This window comes from Dermacentor albipictus, unplaced genomic scaffold (assembly GCF_038994185.2).
Source record: "Dermacentor albipictus isolate Rhodes 1998 colony unplaced genomic scaffold, USDA_Dalb.pri_finalv2 scaffold_48, whole genome shotgun sequence".
NCBI lineage: Eukaryota > Metazoa > Arthropoda > Arachnida > Ixodida > Ixodidae > Dermacentor > Dermacentor albipictus.
In genome coordinates, this window is record NW_027225602.1 from 178060 (window position 1) to 200698 (window position 22639).

Genomic DNA, 22639 nt, shown 5'->3' on the forward strand with positions numbered 1-22639 from the left:
GTTTAGGCTACACGCTTGTGCAGTTTCTGCACACGTAAGCATTAAAAGTGTAATGGGCCAAATATGTCACAGGTCTAAGTATGCAGCATGCTTACCATTGTTTAACATTGGTATTACAATTATTGTGAGGGTTACTTGCACGAACAAGACTAATTGAAAAAAGTTGCACAAGACAGTGCACTAGACTTCAACTTACAAGCTTTATTCAGAAAACACGCAATGAGGCCCCACCTTATGCTCAAAAATATCTGCAGACAGATGCATAAAGAAATGTGCCACATGGGAGGAAACCAAATGCACAACAAAGCCAATACCGCCCACCACAACAAGCCATTACAAAGCATTCAGCAGGTTCTTCTCAAGGTACAAAAAACACTCCTTTATCAGTGAGTTCCAGTGAAGGAGTGCTTACGCATTCATCAACAGCCTTTGAAATGCCAAACACCAAATATTTCCTTATCTAACTGCCTGCCAAACCATCTGAACACTTGCTTGTTTTGAAAACACAGGTAGCATTTACGAGCACATCTTCAGCAGTGGTCAGCCAAACGGGCAGTGCCTGCTAGAGCGTTTACAGCGTTCCGGTGCTCCCTAAGCCTCTCATTCAAGAACCTGCCCTTTTGTCCAATACAGCACTTTCTACAGGGAAGTGAAATCCTGTATACCACCCCCACATTGCAGCTGAGTTAAAAAAGTGGATGACATGCTCCTTAGTGCATGTACCCTGATTCCCGGCGTTGCTTACCAACCTGCACATTCTTGGGAGCTCTAGTGGTGCTGAAGAAAACACCTACACTGCACTGGTTTGCCACGTTGTTTAGGTGGTGGGACACCCCATGTACAGATGGCACAGCCACAGGGCGCCCACTGGGACGTGCGTTATTGCACCGAGCAGCTGCCAGATCTGTTTTTACCTCTTTAATGAGGCTCCCACTAATTGACACCAAGGTGTTATCGAGATACCCGGCCCTACATAAATGGCTCGCTTGTTGCTGAGCGCTGCAGGAAACCTGGTGCACAAGATTTAACCAGAACAGCTCTCGGGCAGCTAGGAGCTATGCATCCTTTAACATGGAGTATGCCAAACGGTAGTCGAGCAAGGGCTTCTTTTTCCTAAGAGAGTATATATAATAAAGGAAAGTATGATTTATAATTATACGAATATCGAATGATTGCAGGCGATCACCTTCTGGCAACTCATGTGTGAACTTGAGTCCTACTGAACACTGTTCGAAAACACCCACAATGTTTTTAGCAGCAGAGCCAGCACACAAGAAAGTCTTTGGCACTACCACATTGCCCACTGGATGTGCAGTAACGCATGTCCCAGTGGTAGCCGTGCAGCTCTGCCATACGTACACAGGGTGTCTCACCGCCTAGAAGAAAGGTGGCGAACAAGTTTGGTGTAGGCATTTTTTCAGCACCGCTAACGCTCACAAGAATATGCAAGTTGGTAAACATTGCCGGGCGTCAAGGTACATGCACTAAGGAGCATGTCACCTGCTTTGTTAACTGAAATGTAGTGGTGGTATACTACATTTCACTTCCCTGTGGAAAGTGATATATTGAACAAACAGGTGCCTGAATGAGTGGCTTGGGGAGTACCGGAACGCTGTAAATGCTCTCACAGGCGCTGGCTACTTGGCTGATCACTGTTAAAGTACCCATAAATGCTCCCCATGTTTTCATAACACACCAGTGCTCAGTCAGTTTGCCAGGCAGTTATATAGGGAAATGTTTGGGGTGTTATGCATTTCGAAAGCTGCTGATGAACGCATAAGCACTCCATCACTGGTACCAGCTGATAAGTGTTGTGTCTTCAGAAAAATCTGGTGAATGCTTTGTAATGGCTTCTTGTGGATGCTTATCAGCTTCTATGTGCATTTCGTTATCCCCCTATGTGGCACATTCGTTTATGCATCTGTCTCCACATTAACTGAGCATGCGGTGGCCTGTTTGCGTGTTTCTTCTGAATAAAGCTTGTCAGTTGAAGTCTACCGCTTTGGCTAGTCCGACCTTTATTCCATACACCTTGTTTGTGCTAGTAACTATGTCACAGGAGCTGTGTCAACGCCAACTAGCCCAACCTTCTCCATTAATTTCACAATTATTTCTCAAGTTCCCAGAACAATGGACACGAGCTTGAATTTCTTTAAATGGTACATGAAGGCCAGTATTCACTGTGCTGTAAGTACTACAGCAGTGAGCAGTTTTCTAGTAAGCTTGCTTTCTTTCTCTACATTTTTTTTATATTCTTCTTAAGCTATACCCATTCATGCAAGTAGGCATTGTGGCAGAGTCTGTGTCCAGTTGCATCGTTTTCGACTTTGTCTATACTGCATAGACCACATAGTTGGTACATAGTTCAGTCTATTGATGCACTATCATTAAATAAGCATGCAGTTTTGCACATGCAAGATTGCCTGCTCGCTATTGCTAAAGCATTTGCTGGTTATTGCTATGTTGCTCATCAAGTGAACTTGATTTCAACAGCACCACACAGAGCATCTGCTTGGCAGTGGTGTAATTTTAATAGTGATTATCAGCCAACAAGCTCTAAGTCTACAGCTGTCCAGAAATAATTCTATTAGTTTGGGTCTCTCCACATATTTGGTTAGCACAGTGGGCTGTTTTCTATTTATTCTGCTTGGTGCTGTTCAGGTGAGAATATTTTCAACTAGCAAGTACAAAGTGTAATGCTGTCAAACGCCTTTGATTACTGGGCAGATGAATTGAAAACATTGTACGTAATCCAAAAAGTATTTTTCACAAAATACTAGTGTCATGAACAAGCATCATATGCACTGCAACTCATGGTTTTATGTTGGTATGCAGGTATTTCAAGTTAAGGGTGCTTGTGCATGTATTTTCCACATATTAGCTAATGCTTTAGCTATATGAAACTGCCTATGTTCTGGCTGCTGAAGTCAAACTTGTGGTTGATGAACCTGCTTGTTTTTGCTGTGCACTGACATTTCTGTTGTTTCTTAAGGGTTGTAGCCATGTGACAACTGATGTATTGCAGCAATGTCAAAGGTAGCTTCCACCCATTATTGCTACAGTGTGCCAACAGACACCTGTCGCCGTATTTGTGCATTTTCTGAGAACCAGCCGTATCCTCTAGGTGAAATTTGTAGTGTCGTTTTGAGTTTGCCAGTGAGTTCATATAACTCTTGAGGACAAAATTTACACAGTGAAGGAAGGGAGACCATACAACATGACCAGTGATGACTGAATTTGATAGAAGGAATAAAATTAACACTGAATGTGTGCTTATATTGTGCACAAGTTCCTTCAGAAGGAAAATGTGAGTTGTAATACAAAGGTGAAAAATCCCAATAAACAGTATTTGCGTAAAAAAAGGTGAATAGTCAGACTAATTTCTATCCCTTGTCATCTAGAAAGGACGCCTTTTTTCATGCATTCATAATGGGGGCTTGCTCACATGTCTTGTGGTATGCCTCTCTGATTTCTCTTGTCAATTTTTCACCGTGGGTGGAAATAGATAAACTAATTTAATCTGGCCTCAAGCCCTATCGCGGCAATGCACGGCCAAGTCAGACGAGCATGCCGGTCTTCTCAGTAAAATGTGGTGATTTCTTTGGTACATATTTAGTTCCTAACATTAGAATGCAGTACACTGCCCCTAACACGCACTAGACATATTTCGTGGTATGTTTAACCAAGTGTACCTCGCTTGCCTGCTCGCTTTTCTCAGTTCACTTGTGGATTGTGCTGCATACCTGCCTACTTTATTTTTTCGCTCGAAATATGTGTGCATAGCATTCCACAAGCGCATTGAGAATGGCGTCCAGACAAGGGAGATTTGTATAAATTACTACTAAATGTCTTGTGTCCGTCATTAGTAGTGTAGTCTATGCCTCTGTTCATGTGTATGTTTGGTCAAATGTACAGGGTCGTCAACTCTTGGCACGAACACGACTCAGCGTGACCACGCCCTGCGGAGTGCCAGCGTGCATGGCGCAGGGGGATGTGGAGCTTCGAGTCATCTGCTAAAGTGCGGGAGCATGCCATGCTTTAGCGGATGACACACGACATGAAGTCCCACCTCTAAGCCCCTGTGCGCCTGCACCGCTTAGCTCCGTTGCACAGCCATGCCATGCGCGCTGGCAATCCGCGGAGTTCGGCCACTCTGCACCATCTTCGTACTAAGAATGGACGGTCTTGTACATGGGGCAGACTGGCCGGTGTATAAGCATGTGCCCAGGAGAGCACCATTATTCACTCAAGGGACAAGCATGCTCATCCTACTTGACAATGCATTGACAAAACTGGTGATGTACTCCAGATTTAGATTGTTCATCTCTTTTGTTTACTTAAGGCAACCGATTGATCAACAATATCACTGAGGCATACCATTTAAAAAAGAGGGACATCTGTCAGCCAGTGCTCATTATGATTGCATTACAAAGAGGAATACTCTCTAAATGACACAGAATAGTGATCACTCTGTGCTTATTTGTTCTATTTTTATGCAAGTACTGTTTATCATGATTTTATACATTTGTATTGCAACTTGTGCCCTTTGTTTTAAAAGATCGCTTGTGCAGTGCAAGGGCACACGCAGTATAAATATTATCTTTAATTTTTGCATCAAAATTAATGTTGAATTGGTAGTTTTCGTGTCCTGTTGTCTTCTTTCTGTCCCTTGTGTCACTCAAAAGGTAAACATTAACGTACACCAACTTTCTTAATTACTTGCCCGTCAGTGTGGATAAACATGAAATGTTGTTTTCAGCCAGAATATTCTTACCATTTCTCATTTCCGGTCAGCATAGTGCTAATCCTTTGGCTTTTTATAAAGCGTGCTAATATGTACTTCTGATTAATGCAAAACTTAGTTCTAGTTGGTGGTAGCTGAACTTGGACATCATGACAAGTGGAAGGGCACACACACACACACAAAGAGACACAGTCTGAACGGGCGCTAGACATCAACTGAAGGGCTTAATGACGAAAAGCAGCAACGCACATATTGCGCAAAAACCTACAAAAAGATGTAGAAGGTGCAATTGTCCCTAAAGAGAATTCCGCTGTCGCTGTACTAGCGCTGTACTGTTACAACAAACATTTCAAACCTGGTCGCAGTAAAAGGAGCGTGCACACCGAGTTCTGAAGTTTGAAGTTGTGACGGGACTTGGCGCATTCATCGCTGCAGTTTAGTCATGACGAAAATATAACTGCTGAGATCAGTGAGTGGTGCGAGTGGTTTTCAGAGCCCACAAAAGAATTCACTTGTTTTCAACCATGCAAGGGTAATCATACTTTCAAGGCATGTCTCCAGTGTTCTTTAGAACAAGGCCATGTAGTGTGTGATGGTGGTGGATTTTGGAGACTGGCGCGCGTAGGTCTCTAGGTAACATGTGCTGCACTGTTCTCCGTGTGACACTGCAATCTTGGAGGCCTTGACGTCACTCGTTCTTGCACTGTTCTCTGCATGGCGGTGCGCCTATTTGAATCAATTGTTTCGCTTTCTCTGTTAATTTCATTATTGCAAGGTTAGACTGTACGAGATATGAGTGTTTGCTGCCCTTAAAATGGAAAAATTTTATTAGTTTATACCTTTACACAAAAATGAATTTCTTGGTGAGGTTGGGTTTAACCCCAGTTTCTTTTAAAACTTGTTCGAGGGGCAGAAATTGGAAATTATAGAATTGCATCAGAAATTGACGGACCTAATTAACCTATATCATATTGTTTTATACAAGTGCGTTTTAGTGTTAAGAATACTGCTCAGGAAAAAAACACTTCATATCTATTGCAGGTATAGATTGGTGTGGGATTTGTGATGCCACTCAACAAGTGGCATTACATATTCAAGTCTGCTTCCGACGGAAAGTGCCCATTAGAGGTGGCATGGCACCTGTGGACACCAGTGCAAGCAGGTGAAAGCAGCCTGACTGGACAGGCCTGCCGAACAATGTGCCGCGCATCTGGGAAGCTTCCGGCAACACTGGAGAAAGTGGCTGCTTTGAAAAGTAAGTCAACAGTCACCTCATTTAAGAAACATAACTGCATATCTGCAAGTTATCTGAATGAGTTAGCATTACATGATGTATACAGAGCGACAAGAAATGCCAAAGCAAGAATGAGGCAAGTGCCTATATATTATATCTTTTTCTTCTGCTGTATATGCACTGTGTCTCGACACAAAATTTAAATGTCTCTGTGCGTATGAAAAGCAGCACAAGATAATTTCGGGATATGGATTTCCTGCGAAAACCGCCCACAAAGCTTCCCCCATAATCAGTTTCAATTAAAAACAATCAAGAAAGTCGGGTGGCTACACGAGCGGTTAATTTTGACAGGACCTTAACAGCTTGCATTCACCTGCTGGTCATTGTCTTAACAGAAGTGAACATTTAAGCACCTCATTGTCTTTGAAATTTCTAATGTAGACTTGGCATGCGTTATTGTAGCTTTTCACGCTTCAGCTTTCATTTCACTTTTTTGAAATAATGCTTCTCAAGAAAATTGGGTTCCGACACAGCTTGGCAAATTGTATGGTCTAAAACAAGCTTTTTAAACCACTGCCTTCTTAAGTGTTGACTGTGGTCACCTGATGTGCTGCTTTACAATCTGCAGCATTCACAGCCATGTAATTTCAAAACACTATTCTCATTATTGGGATGTAAAGTTGTAAACAGGGATAAAGTGCCTCAGAAAGGGTAGCCAACGTTTCGTTAGGAAGACCTATCTTCTCAAAGGCTGCCTCGTCATCCTCGGCATGTTAGTTTTAAAGTGTTAGTGGAGTGACGTCACATGCAGTTGTCGGGAGTGGCTGGTTGTAAAGGGAGAGACTTGAAGGAGAATGAGCGCAGTCACTTGATGTCTGTAAGCATGATTCCTAAGACGTAGGAACAATAGTGGGAGTGGGAAGGCGGGGAGAAAAGGAGAAAAAAAGAGACACCAAGAGGGAAAGAAAGAACAAGAAAAGAAAAAGAAGGGCAAAGGAAGGTGTTGGGGAAGCAAGAGGTTAAGGAGCATTCAGGGGTGTCTTTGGCAGCATGTTCTTGTGGCTTTAAAGGAGCCGGTGAGGCGGTCAGTGCTCGAGTAACAAAAACAACCCGAAAAGACATTAGTTGAAAGAATGACTTGAGTAGCATAGCAGCAATGTGTCGGATAATTTAGAAGGAGTTAAGATGGCAGCAAGGAGTCCGGAATGCAGTGCATAGGGCAGCTGGAAGGCAGCGGCATGGTCTTTCTAGGGACGTTAGTCCCAGTAGCTCAACGTACGTGTCGTCACAGCGGTACACAGAAGTGGCGATACCCTGTGTGGCTGAGGCACCGAAGAAGGTATCCTGGCGCCTGGGACTTTGGAGTGTGTTGGTGAGGGTGTTTCGAAAAAATATAATAAAGAACAGACAAATATGGGGGTGAACTGAAACTGGAATAACAAATAAGAGGGTGGCATGAGCAAAAGCGGGCGGAAGCAGATGTACATGGGAAAACATATTTATGCGAACATATTTATGGGGATTCTGCAGACTTCCTATTGCGCTGCACTGACAGGCCCCACACATACCTACGATACATAGACGACATATTCATAATATGGTGACATGGTCAAGACAGCCTAGATAAATATGTAGGATTTCTAAATTCTTTTCACCCAACAATAAAATTCACATCAAAATCTTCGATGGAGCGCATAAACATTCTGGACACAACAATATACATTGACACTGGGACACTAATGACAATGCTGTATGGAAACCTTTGACAAACAACAGTACCTAGAATATACAAGCCACCATCAAGCCACATTGCAAAGAAGGCATCTTTAAAGGCCAAGCACATGGCTACGTCACATGTGTGTTGAAAACCAAGACTACATAGATAGACTTGATCACCTTAAAGAAACCCTATCAAACGGGAACCACCCAAAGAGTCCCCTTCAGAAAGCCTGCACCAATGCAACCAAACCTGACTGAGCCGAGGTGCTCAAGCCCCACCCTAGGATCACAAAGAACACAAGAACAAGATCACAAGAACTAAATTCTCAAACACACTGCCAAACATGAACAACATCCTCAATAAATACTACCCAATTCTCGCCAGCAACCAGAAACAAGATTTTTCCCACCCTGCCCAGAGTAGTCTTGAGATGCAACACTATAATATTAAGGATATTCTTGTACGTGCCAAACTAAAAACAACAACGAAGTTGGGAACCAGTCCCTGTGGCTGCCCGGGTGCTCTACATGCAAACACATTTAATCTACTACTACAGTAATAAGTACAGCATCAAATTACTCAAACAAGGTAATTTCGAGTTTCATCTGCACGTCAAGCAATGTAGTCTACTGTCTAGAATGTGCCACTTGTAGCAAATAATACATAGGTGAGACAGGACAAAAAGTTCATAAAAGACTGAACGGTCATTGCGCAGATACAAAACAATTTACCTAAAGCAGTAGCCAGCCACTTCACTGAACATGTCATATGCGACAAAGCAAGGCTCTATAGACTACAAATTTCCGCTCACCTCGCTAGAGGAAATATATGGAATCATACCTCATACACAAGTTTAAATGCCTACATCCAATGGAAATCAATTTAACACATAGCAACTTAGAATCTTTAAAAACTTTAAGGCTGTAACTTAAATCGGAAAGCCTCATGTCATCAACCAAGCCACAAAACACATTGTGCAACCACCTAAACCTAATTCTTAACCTCACCTATTCCACCGTTTCTAATTTTTACCTGCTTACTACTCAATTTATTATATTCTTTCATGTTTTAATGTTTATATCAACTGTATGACCACTTTTCCCATGTACACCTGCCTCCGCCCGCTTTTGCTCATGCAACCCTCCTATTTGTTATTCCACTTTCAGTTCCCCCCTTTTGTCTGTTTTCTATCATATTTGTTTAACACCCTCACCACCACAATCCAAAATCCCAGATGCCAGGATACCTTTTTCTGCGCATCAGTCACACAGGGTATCACCAGCTCTATATACCACTGTGACGACACCTGCGTTGAGCTACTGAGGCTGACATCCCTAAAACACCATGCTTCTTCCTGCCAGCTACCACATGCATTGCATCCCAGACTCCTTGTCGCCATCTTAATTTCTTCAACATTACCCGACGCGTTGCTGCTACGCTACTCAAGTCATTCTTTCAACTGATGTCTTTTGGGGTGTTTTTTGTTACTCGCACACTGACCGCCTGACCAGTTCTAAAACGGCAGAAACATGCCGCCAATGACACTCCTGAATGCTCCCTAACCCCTCACTTCCTTAACACGCTCCCATGCCCGTCTTTTTCTTGTCTTTCTTTTTTTGCCTCTTGGCATGTCTTTTTTTTCTCCTTTTCTTTCATTTCTTTTCTCGCCGCCTTCCTATCCTCACGGTCTTGTGCCCTCGTCTTAGGAACCATGCTTACAGACGTCAGACGACAGCGCTCATTCTCTTTAATGTCTCTCCCTTTACAACCAGCTGCCACTGACAACAACTGCACGTGACGTCACCCTACTAGTCCTTTAAAACTAACATGCCAAGGCTGACCAGGCCACTTTTGACGAAGATAGCTCCTATCGAAACGTTGGCCAGCCTTTCTGAGGCACCTCATCCGTGTTTATAACCTTCATACCACAGTGTGCTATTCCATCTGTCAGCCGCTTTCTTGATTTTAGATGTTCTGATTATTGAAGTTTGTAGAAAGGACTGTATAGTGTGGCTGTAACTGGCATTCTTCTGCCAAGATTCAATTGTTTTATGGATCAAAGTACCAGGTACTCTTGTAGTCGCATCAACACTCTGCCGAAGATTTCATTTCCTACAGAAATATGCTTTTTTTTAAACAGACGAGCATGAAAGATTGCTCTGTATTACGTTAAGATGCTTCTTTAGGCTTTTTTACATTGAAGATGTAGGTTAGCTTAGCAAAGTAGCAATATGGAGATTGAAAAGTAGAAAAAAAATGGCAGTCCCATGCCCTGTGAGAATCGATGTACACGAAGCACACATTGTTTGCATTGATTGACAATAATTAACGGTGATGTTAGTACCAAGTTTGTCATTTTTTCAGCGTTTAGTCCAATACGAAAGTGGCGAGTTGATGTTAAGCTTTACCTTGCATGCACCACTTCTGTTTGTCTGCATAGTCCGCAGAACACACAGAGAGATGTGTTTGCTTGAGGTGTTGTTGCGAGTCATTATTCATAATCTCTGAGAGGGAATTGAGCGTTGTCATTGCCTCACATGGCGCAGCGCATCATGGCAGAAATATTAAACTTTAATTGAATTATGAGGCTGTGCATACTTCAATTAGGTATTGTAATTGTATGTATACATAAGTTAGCGGTCTGCACTACATTTCACTGCATAGCGAAGACGCTCCTGTTCTGTGTGACACTTCTTTCAAGTCTGGGTGTCCTCGACGTCGAGTGCGCGCCTTGCTGGCGCGTGTTAATGGGCTCCTTCTACATACATGGCCAACATACTGTTGAGATTCCAGCTCAAAGAGCTCTCTTCAGACTAAGGACGATTGTAATGTTTACACTATCACAGCCCAGCATCTGCATTTTTCTCGCATAGAAATTAAAACCAGCACAGTAAGTGCAATACACCCTAACGGTGAAATGCTGGGGCAGCAGCGCCGGTCAGGATGTGCAGAGGTGAGCGCCATCTGGTAATGTTGCAAGAAATCCAACGGCATGCATGACAAGACCATAGCAGCTGCAGCGCCCGTAATGTTGGGAGAAGAGGCAAAAAAAGCTTCACTTTAAAACATTAGTTGCCATCATTTGCAGCTAAATAAAGCTTGCAAGCCAGCCATTATACAGCTTTTACATGAAATCTTTTATGCCTATATGGCAAATGCTAAAGTTACGAGTTCCTCACCAACCGGATGAGCAACAAGTAAAGCTAACAAATGATAGAATGGACAAACCAGACAGCTTGCACCTTGCAGCTCTCCTGCATGCGTTAGAGACAGTGTAGCCAAATTGTGGTTCTCCGAATTTGACAGGAATTTGGGTGGTCGAAGAGCAGACAAATTATGCAAAATCAGAAGCCAAATATCCACCCCATGAGGCTTTGAGTACAGCTCCCATGTGTCTAAATTTTGCAGTTAAGCCAACCTCCAGATGAGAAGAGGCGTGGCTTTGGCAAAAAACATACAAAAATTCCATGTAAATCTGCAAAACAATGTGATGCATGTGTATGCATTCTCACTGCACATAAACCTGTGCCTGCTTGCGCCCTGGGTAGCATGTTTGTGTGTGACATTTGCTGCATTTTGTTATCTGAAACTTTTTTTGAAGTGATAAGAGCATATTTTCTTCATTCACTTATTGCTGGAAATCATTGGAAAAACAATTTACTTATATATTTATTGCACTCTCCTTTTAGACTGCCTGGAGAAATACATAAGTGACCATCCAATGATGCCACCTACACCACATCCGGAGAACCACCTTGCTTCCCTGCGAAAGCATCTTTGGAGCTTTCTTTTACACAAGCAGGACGCCAGGGCAAGCGAGTGGAAAAGTAAATACAGTACAAGTCCAGTGATGCTTTTTCAATAAAGTGTGATGATATGCTACGTAGTATGGTGCTTTACAGATTGATTCGTTATGGCATGAAAATAGCCGCATCTTGGCAACATGTATATACAGACTGTACACTTCATAAGACTCAACATCACATATAATGATAGCCCGTCATGAGCTTCCGTATAGCAATGGCTGCTCCTTCAATTCATCACACAACTTGCCTTTGACGTGCTGCGCCCACGATGATATCCAACCAAGTGCCCACCGTGCCACCCATCACCCACTGTGCCACCCATCACCCACCGTGCCGCCCAGCAACCAGCATGCTGCCCAGCACCCACCATGCCGCCCGTCACCCACCATGTCACCCAGCACCCACCGTGCCACCCGTCACCCGGCATGCCACCCGTCACCCGGCATGCCACCCGTCACCCACCGTGCCACCCGTCACCCGGCATGCCACCCATCACCATAATCCACCATGATGATGGATGATGGATTCCACTATGCCCAGCATCGGGCAAATTTTCAATAGGGTGGGATATTTATTCTAGGGGCAGAGCTGCGAATTTTTAAGCTTCGTGTTTCTATTTCTTTTCAAACTTACGAATTTTTGAAAATTGATTTCGGGACATCTGGAATCATTTTGAATTCTTGTTTCCCACATTCACTACAATCTAACCTCCTCGTTCAAATGCAACAAATGTCATTAAAATCGGCCGAATGGTTATCTTAGAAAAGCGTTTCTGCGTTTTGCATGCACTTGAATAGTCTACATTAGAGTTTGGCCCGGGCTAAAGCGGCCGCGCAATGCTTCCGATGGTTATCATAGCCCGTTGATTTCGCAGCATCAAAAAAGCCCAAAAAGAAGCCGTGAGTGCCTTTCGGGGAGCCTCTGAAAAGGCCGGAATCAATCACCGCCGGGTTTGCCTCATGGTGACTAAACGTTATTTGGATGACAAGTCATTTCCAGCCGACAAGCAACCACTCTTTGTCAAGAACACTGACATCGACTGCAGGACTTGCATTGTGATGAAGTTCAATGCGCAGGGATAGCTCCTAATTTTTTAAATTTTTTTTTTCGTGGATGTCATCACTACGTCACTGGCGGAAGTTTAAAAAGTCTAACGTCACTACGCCACGTGGCGGCACTCCCCATGATGTCCAGAAAAGCTGGATACGTCCATCGCTAATCCCGTCCCGATCCTTGATTTTGTCAAATGATGCCCATGGAGCCCCTCATTTATTATTCTACGTTGTTTTCTAACATCAACACCCCATCGGGAAGTGTGGTGTTGATGTGCTAGAAAATTTTCACTGTGTGAAGGCCATGTTCTATGGTCACTGATTTCAACATGTCAAGCCTGTCTTTTCTGACAATAATTAAATGACATAGCATCAGATAATACAAGCTTGAGAATCGGAGGGTTCTAATCGGGGTCTTTCGTTTCTTTGCCAAGTGGTACTATTGAACCTCTTATAGGAATGTATGGAGGCCGCTCATTTCCATAATTTAAGAACTATTTATACCAACAGGTTATTTTCACACTTTATACATATGAAGTCACCACACACAAAAAGAATACCGGTGTATTGTTTTCAGCATACTATGACGTTTTCACTGAGAAAGACATCCACTTTCCTCTGTGAGGCACGCAATAATTACTGTGGCATATTGTTTTATTTTATTGTTATATTTTTTAACACTGGATACGGTAGCCATCTGTTATTAAAACTCAGAAATTAATACAACAATGCCTATTATTAGGCACATAGCACTTTATAGCACTTTCTTATATTTATGGCTTTTTTATTGTATAAAAGCTACTGCGCTGAATTTGTGCACTAGTACATGCTTAAAAAGCATGCTTTTATGCTTGCGTTTTGGTTGTTAATGTGCTCTATACGTTAAATGCTGTTTTTATAGCCAAATCTGTCCCGCTCGCTCTGTAAATCTGTTGTTTAGATTTTACTGTGTGAAATTTTATTGTTCAGCGACCTCTCACGTTCAAAAGCATTAGGTTTGTCCATTAACAATTGTAAGATCGCCTTACTGTATGTTAGGACATTTTTATACAGTATTTTCGTATGTGTATTCACGCATGTATTCTAATTATCGTATGTTATAATGTTTGAGTGTGCTCTCCCCATCTCCTTACACCATGCCTCTAGGGGCCTGTTAGGTACGCTCAAATAAATAAATGAATAAATAAATAATCAATATAATGTTTATCATAGTGCCCAGGAACAGCTAGCTAGACAGCCTTCCTACTGGTGCACCTAAATATCAAGATGCGAGACAAAATGTGCAGAAAACACGAATGCGGTAGGCGAAACAATGCGAGATAGAAAAACAAATAAGGAAAAAGAAGACTAGGAAAGGTAGAAGGAAGTTAGTCATACACGATTATCTACAGATACACAAAACACAGGAAATGAACTCTGAAGTATGTCAATACAGGAACAATTCTTATTACATGTGTTTTGGAGTGGAGTCATAAATAGCACAGTCTTTAATGCAACAAGGCCAGGTAAAAATGCAGATTGCTGCCTGGTATACTGTTGTGGCACCAACAACTGCATATGATCAAGAAGCTTTGGAAAATCTGTAATGCCATGGACTACCCTATACAGGTACAAAAGGTATGATTAATTAAATCCTAAGTCTAGAGGTTTAGGTATACTTGAGAAGGCTGATCTATGGTCGCCAGAATGGCAAAAGTGGTTCTTGAACATAGATAACAATTTATTCTTGGCGCCTTCAATGAGGATGAAATTAAATTTGCACGTTGCACCCACGTATACAGAAGCATACTCTAGTAGTGGAAGGCACACAGCAGAATACGATTTCAGAAACGGAACAGGTGAGTGAAAATCATGCAATATATGAAAACTCTAACAGCGTGAAGGGCACATTGTGTTAGTATCTGCGCAAAGAGAAGCTTAGCGTTTTGTCGAAGAACACAGCAAGATCTTTAATTTCACCGACCCTGGGCAGTGGCGCCTTCCGAAGGGTGTATGAAAATTGCATATGGTGTATTTGCCGCGTATAACTTAATGACATATTAGGGAAAGCATTTAAGAGCACCTTGTCGTTTCTGCACCAGTTTGAGAGTGACAAAAACGCTTTACGGAGGTCGATGCAGTGATGAACACTGTTGACAGTCTCAAATACTTTTAATTGTTAGCTCACACTTCATGCTGTTTATTTCTTAAAATGTTCTTAGCACTAGCAGCAAGCAAGGAATGCAATGCCTGTTCAGAAACTTTTGATGCACTGTAGAGGATATATATATAGGCCAGCAGTTAGTGACTGCACGACTAGCACACGATTTGGCAATGTCAGTGTCCATGCTACCTTCCGAGTCCTAGAAAACGTGATCAACTTTAGGGAACTACTCAAGATGCTTGTGAAAACAGGGAACGAGTATGTTTCCATGCGGCTTAAGCACTGCGGAAGGGATACCACAAGAAGGGGAAAGTTTGAGGCACTTAATCAAGTTGAAAACGACGTCTTCATTGACTGATAGCATACGCACCGTGTGAGACTGAGAAGGAAAGTTACTTGCAGCATATTTTACTCCATACACAGAATAGAAATGTACTGCAAAGCCTCAGCAGTCTACGAGACAACATAACCATTTCTTCAAGAAGACATACATCGTTAGCGCTCTCTTTAGAAGAGTAAGAGCGCAAGAAGCCCCAGATATATATTGAATTGCGTGTCACGCTGGCTTCAAGACATTCAATATGGTCGCAGCGATGGTTACATTAATAATAATAATAATAATAATAATAATAATAATAATAATAATAATAGTAACAGTACAGCCATTTGCAGGGTGCAGAAGACACCCCCCTCCACGTTCACACACGCATGCACTTGCTCAATCGCATGTCAAACACACGCACGCACAGTCGACGGGTGCACAACACGCAGGAGCGCCAATTCAGTCTGGTTGCAAGGAAGGGGAGTCCGAAAGGCCGGGGGAGGGGAGGGTTAGAGAGGAAGCTCTATACTAGGGGCATAAGCATGAAGTTGCGGTTTCGGGCCGTACAGGCGCGATGTAGCTCAAACTGGGCTGACCACTTGTTCATACGGACTGAAAAAGAAAGATGAGTGCTGTCCACGGAGCCGTCAAGCATCCTGCAGAATAGAGACTAGTATAATGTAGACCTGGTATTGGAGGCAGTGCCACTTGAGGGTTTTGACGTGCGTAGGCTGGCATGAGCTTGCCAAGGCCGAAAAGACGGGAGTAGAGGGTGCGTGGTGTCCGGCGCTGAACCAAACTGAAGTTTGTCAGCGACGTGAGTTTGGTACAGGAACTCTATCCATGGGCAGTACTCTATCAGTATGATAGAAGTGTAGAGTGCTCGCGAAGCCTCAGGTGCACAGTTGAGGGAGGTAGGGGACAGAAACCTGAGAATTCGACGACCCTTAGATACAGTACGGGTGAAATATCTGGAATAGTCGAGAGAAGGGCTGAATGTTCCACCCAAAATGGGAAGGGCCCGAACGTTCTTCATAGGGGCGCCTCCGAGGAAGTAGGTTGGAAACGCAGCAGTTGTGTCGTGGCTGATTCATGTGGGAGCACTTCTTGTAGTGCTACTACTAAGTGTTTTTTGTAGGCCGAGTCGTTAACCTTTACGGAACGTTTATATCACGGGCGCTATGCTGGGCACTGGCGCAATGTGGCAGTGAAAATGTTAACTTGTTAGTCAAACACATTCTATAAAGTTGCATTAGGAGCTTGACTTGGGTTTACCTTTTTCCTGACTGGATACCACGATTTTGAAAAAGAGCCGTGACACCACCAAACGAGAGTTATCGGAAGCATTTTTCATTAAGTCATTGGAGTCACAGCGCATTAGTGTGCCTTCCTTAACCTTGTACAGCGCTGAATTTGGTTTTTTGGATTCTGTCGCATGAGCGCGCTCTTTGGATCGGATGTTGTTGGTGGCTCCACCGTATGGTGCTCACTGCGCATGTTCCTCTGGTTTGAGCGGTCTATAAAGGAGTGACGCAATGAAACGACAGTTGAGAGTAGCACCTTGTCCTGTCGTCTTTCTTGTGTGTGTCGTTTTTGGCTATACAAAGTATTCATGGATTCGCACCAACTAGCCCGCCAACGCATTGTGCTGGTTATACTTGTTCATTTAATGTAAAATACTTGTGGAAAAGTATTAGACTATTTCTGTGGTCTTGTATTGCAATTCTGCAGCCATTCCTATTGTTTAGGAAACACGAACATTTAACAGAGACGAGAACAAAACAATGCGAGGACGAGCATTTGCATTCAACTGCTGTGGTTAATCTTGAAATATCAATTTACGTAGGTAGAAAACTCATAAGCCTCCGTGTTCTCTTTTTCATGTTTCTCTGTAAGATGTTCACGCTTTACACACAATATCATGCAAGAACCAGCCCAATCAGATATGCAGTGGAGCTACCTATTGTGCATGTCAGTTCCAATGGCTTGTTGTAATCTAACAGGGCCGGCTGCCTTGTTTACATTTTTGTGCAGATGCATACGCGCACTGTTTCAAAAACGCCGAGCACTGTGGATACGGAGGCAAGGAGGCTGAAGGACCTGAACAAGCACCTGGCCACCATGCTTCGGGATTCAAGATAAAGGTGGTTTGTGTTAATTGTGGGCCCTAAAAAGTGTCCTCTTTGTCTCTGAGCTGGCATATCGGCCGACTCACGTGATCGAAATTAATCGCTGCAATGTTGGCAGAAGGTGTTACTGTGTGGAACTTCACCAAAAATATTGCATAAACAAAAGAACTCATTCAACACAAATTCGAACACTTGTAGAATGCAGCTAAACAAGAATGGTGTCATTTTGCATAGCTGAATTAGAACAGTTTCATGTAGCTTACACAAACGAGAACGATATCGTTGAGCATCGCCGTGCAAGAGCTATCTCGTCAAGCATAGCTATGCGAGAATAATCTCGCTTAATATACCCACACGAGAACGAGCTCATGCAGTGACGATGTCCACTCGTACACATGTGACGTACGACGTCGTTGAGTCTACGGAGCAATAATAGCGTACAGAAGTTCTCGTGAAATTCTCATAGATATTTTTTCAATAGGGGAGACAGGAATTTCAGAACATGGGTCTGAACTCCATGTGTTCCGCTCTCGACCCAGCGTTCCCCAGTTCTCTAGCGGCCCTCCTCATCCCCGGCAGTCCTTTTCTGCCGCATCTCGCCGCAGCCCGTCCGAATGGCGTACCCCTGGTGACAGAGCGATCTGCTTGCACTGCTGTCGCATCGGCCACGCCGCCCATCAGTGCGGCAACCGATGGACACCACCTCCTCCATATATTGGTGGAGGTGGTGACTCCATCAATCACCATGTATAGGTGATTGCAAAAAACCGCAGCATAAGAACATGACAAGGTATGAAGACATCAGTTAAACATATCAGGAGATAGGGAAGTCAAAAAAGGAAACAACAAGAAGACAATACTTCAAAATAACAAACGAGAGTTAGCGCTCGTCCTGTCTGCTTCTAGTCTGTGTCCGTGTCAGATAAGGCACTAGCTCAACCACGATGTCTTCTTTATTTGCTTTATTTCGTTCTAACTCAGACGGAGCCTATTCGAGGACGCTGCTTGATGATCCAGGTAGGAGCGCAGCCACGTGGTATTCTTCAAATTTAGCGGGATTTATTTATCCGTAAGAAAAAAATTGGACGCTACTTCCCGGCCTTCCGGAGAGCTCACGACATCGCGAAAGCCTTTGGCCTACCGGTGCCTACGGGGGCGGAGCCACCGACTTAACCCGGGAGCTTTTGCCCTCTGGCCCTAGTTTCTCGGGACCAAAATAAACTTCTTGCCATGTCATGCTATTAGTGCGCCGCTGAAAATACCGCAGCTAGATCTCCCTTGGATGTGCCTTTAGATGCCTCATTGTCACTTTGTTAATTAGGATAACACGCGTCTAGTTAGCTAATTACTTGCAATCGCGAAAATATTACTGACAGCTGCTCCGCTGGATGGCATGCAATATGCACTGGATTTTCTTCGGCTGACGCACTGTTCTTTTGTTAATCGTGGTGCATGATAGTTAATTGGGACACCCTCTATATATTTATGGCCATTGCATGCAACTGATGATGTTTTGACCCCTAATAAATGTTATAAATTTCTAGAAATATCACTTTTCATGAGTCGTTAGCATTGTTTACTGGAAGGAGAGCATTACTGAGACACGTAACATTCACGTGCATTTCAAACGCCCTTAATAAGGCTGCCGAAGGGGTCAATGAAGTCTATACGCTTTTTTTGATGGTTAATAATGCACGCAAAGCAAGTTGAAGTGTGGTAAACATACAGCATCCTAATAATTCTTTATGCAATTTAGAAATAATTTTTAATTGGCTAGCTGCATCTCATTAAAAATATAATAAACTTTCTCCTGTGTGTGTATTTAGATATGTTGTGTATGTGCATGGTATTTACAATGGAAATTTAAAACATTTTTGACGTTAGAAAATACTGATCAGGCAGCCGCCCCTAGTGCTTCTAATACGCGTGTCCTCTTATTGTCAGGATTTGCAGAAGTAAAGCGAAAGTATGAATTAAAAGCCGCGCACATCCGGGCCAACAAAGATGCAGTAAGCTATTAGCCCCAGTAAAGTTTCAAGTGAAAAGGTCGAGGCAAGTCAAAAGGAACTTGAAATGATGTGGGTGACAAAGTTCTGGTAATGGCACTTTAGGTGTGTGGGGGGTGGGGGAGGGGGAGGTGAGGGGGAGGGGTCTGCGGCATCGCCAGGGGGGGGGGTTCTAACCTTTGGTATAGTGTGCTTGTGTACTGCAGGTGCTCAGTGTGCACTGGTCCTTCGATGCCGAAGGACTAGTGCACACCGTACACAAGCAGTACACATGCGCATTATACCAATGGTTAGTACACTAGGCTTTTTTCGTATTTGTTATCATTCCTGCACATGTGGATTCTTTGTACTTTCATGAAAGTTTGGTCCTGAAAAGCATCCAACAGCTCTTTTCTGGGGGGGGGGGGGGTGTCGCTGAGAAGACTCCAGAGGGGTCTCCGGGGCAGTTGGCGCCTATGTATCTGTGTACTCTCGCTGTAGCAAAAGCGCTTCCGTGCCTGTTTGGGTCGGACACTACTGTCAGAGGCTGGTGGTCTGTTGCTACCTTAAAGTTTTTTTTCATGCAGATATTTATGGAATTTTTAACTTAAAGACGATACTCAAGGCTTCCTTTTGAATATGCCCGTTGTTGCGCTCTGACGCGGTGAGAGACCGTGACGCAAAAGCTATTGGCCCCCGAACGCCATTCTGCACCGGCGACTGCACTGCTCCGACGCCATAATCAGAGGCATCGCATGTGACTTGATTGTCTTTGCGAACACCGTACAACTCAAACATAGTTCCATCAGTCACCAGCGCCATGCACTTATTGAATGCATCTGTAGTGACCATCCGTCACTTTGTTGTCCCCGCAGTGAGGGTCATTGCCCTTGCTCCGGAAATCCATCTTGCGTCGCCGCGGAGGTCATTGCCACCTGCTCTTCCTTAGAACCGAGGACCGGCTGCCCGACTGAGGTGTCACCGCTTCCATTTGGCCAGACTGCTTTTACTTTTGAATATATAAAGCCAGTTGACTCTGTTCTCAAGATGTCAAAACACGTATTCCTTGCCACCACCAAACCGAACTTCCAACAAATCATAACATTGCCGTGACCAGTGCCATTTGGTTTCATTGCATAGCAGCCGATGTAAAGGTTACAGCATAACATTGTCAATTTGGCAGGAAGGTTGAATAAAATTTACCAATACCAAAAAGGCCTTCAGTTGTTTGGCACTGACCGGCTTGCGTGCGTTTTGTTATGGCCAGTATTCTAACCACGGTATGATTCAGACCGTGTCTGTCAATCTGGTGACCCAGGTGAGTTACTTTCTGCTGGAAAAACTTGTACATTCAGGCGTTGATCTTTATACCGTGCTTACATAACTATAGGCGTATGAGGACTTGCTCAACTCTCGCTTTCTCTCTCAGCACTGCTCGTAGTTCTCAGTAGATATGCCGACATCGTCCAAGTAGCAGGCGGCTCCCGGTAAGCAGCCCAAGATTTCATCATTTATTATTTGGAATACGACAGGCACTCACCCGACGCTATAAGGCAGGCACTGGAACCTAAAAACGCCCAGTTGCGTGTATACAGTAAGCAATTCTTGTGCTAGCTCGTCTAATTCAAGCTGTAGATATGCCTTTGATAGGTGTATGACCGAGGAGACCGTTTCGCCTTGCAATGTCATGAAAATATCCTCTCGTAAGGGCAGATGGTAATGGTCAACTTCTATTGCCGTATTGACAGTGACACGATAGTCAATGCACCGAGGCAGCCTTCTATCTTTCGTAGGCACGATAAAGAGGCGTCGCGCAAGCAATGTGCCTTATTGTGTACATGACTCCTGCCTTTTCAACGTACATGAATTTCTGCTCAACCTGCTCACGAAGAAAATAAGGCACAGGCCGCGCCTTACAAAAGACTGGCGTAACTCCTTTCTTTAGCCTAATACTGGCTTTGAAGCCCTTCATAGCGCCATGGCCAGGTCCAAATACTTCTTTGTAGATTTCAATTAGCGCAACCGCCTTAGTCAGTCTTCACATTCATGGCTTCATGCCAACGAATTTTAATTTTGTTCCGCCAGTCTAGACCAAGCAATGTTGGCATCCAAGCTCCTTCGGCATCCTTTGCTATGACCTTCGGCAATAAATATCATTGATCACAGTATGGAGCATCAACATCACCCCTATAATCCCAACAAGTGTACCATTGTAAGTGATTAAGTTCACATTAGCTTGTGTGAAGCTAACTGAGGGAAAATACCTTCACGCACTCAGATTCGGATGTACCCGACACAGCAGACACCTTATCCAACTCCTTGGTCACTTCCTTTCTATTTAATTCTAACATAACTGTAATAGCAGCCCTGCCATAACTTTTGTCTGTGTGACATTGCGTGGGTAACACATTTGCCTCGACAGCATAGTCGAGCTTCTTAACCACGCTGGTTTTACACACATAAGCTAAGCGCCCTTTTTTCGGACATTTGTAAGTAGTACTCTTAACGAATGGGCAACTTTCTGGCGCATGGTTTCCCGCACAGCGATGAAACAAAGCATTAGTCCCATGCGACGCGGTTTTTTCAGCCTTCACGAATGCACTTCCCCTGGCGCTCTTGCCAGTACATTCTTCTTGACGCCGCCCTGTTGCTTCTTATTATTGCCAGTGAATGTCGCAGACGCCCGCAGCCAGAACTTCGCTTCTCATCGAGACCATTTGCTGAGTGCCTCTCACCGCGGCTTACATAGCCTCAGCGATAGTGCAGGTGCGTTCCCAAGTCAGTTCAGCGTCGGGTGCGACTAACAGTCAGCAGAGTATAGGATATGTATGAACGCCGGCTATTAGTCGATGCCGCAGAGCTTCCTCTAGAAACGCGCTGAACGCGCAAATTGCTGCCTGTTTCTTGAGACCCACGATGATGTCCGTCCTAATTTTATGCTTCCCTTCTTTTTGTTGCTGGAAGCGATAACTTTCCTTCACCATGGAACTCGCGGGAGCGTAGTGCTATTGCAGTGCATCAAAGGCATCCTCGTATGCCACCTTTGTGGACGTCTTTGGACGAAGCACGCTCCTGAGCGTCCGGTAAGCCTTTTCGCGAACAGTAGTTAAGAAGACGTGCAGTTTTTTTTTTCTCCTGCAATGTCGTTGGTGTCGATGAAGCACTCGACTGTCTCAAAGTATACAACGAATTCCGCGGTGTCCAGATTGAACCCCCACAGCTTGCCAAACGTAGCCATCTCCAGTGCATTTTGCAGTAACCCACCCTCGTGGCCAGTTAGTCGTGACAGACGTCGAGACGTACTTGTAAAACGTGTTTATTCCATCCGCCATGTATTGACAGCATCGCAGCAATCCAGAAACTCGCATCACATCGTATGGCGTAAATATGTATCAAATGAACAGTCTTGGGGGGTAGCGGGGGGGGGTATTCTGTACAAGTCTACCTAGAGGACTGGGCATTTGGGCCGCTGCTGATTGGCTAGGGACGCTCGCCTCCTCCTCT

The 22639-nt window shown here is 44.0% G+C and overlaps 1 protein-coding gene and 1 long non-coding RNA gene across 2 annotated transcripts in view; both read left to right on the forward strand.

The window, feature by feature from the left end:
• The first annotated feature begins 5797 nt into the window (after positions 1 to 5797).
• Positions 5798 to 11584, forward strand: LOC139052981 (uncharacterized). The gene is made up of 2 exons (XR_011510157.1): positions 5798 to 5999; positions 11388 to 11584. It is a non-coding gene; the product is annotated as an uncharacterized lncRNA (long non-coding RNA).
• An 8833-nt stretch (positions 11585 to 20417) lies between these two features.
• Positions 20418 to 22639, forward strand: part of LOC139052972 (cysteine/serine-rich nuclear protein 1-like) — an 84313-nt gene continuing 82091 nt past the window's right edge. The window contains exon 1 of the mRNA XM_070530118.1: positions 20418 to 20453. Coding sequence (XP_070386219.1) covers positions 20418 to 20453 — 36 coding nt within the window. The remainder of the gene's footprint in view (positions 20454 to 22639) is intronic.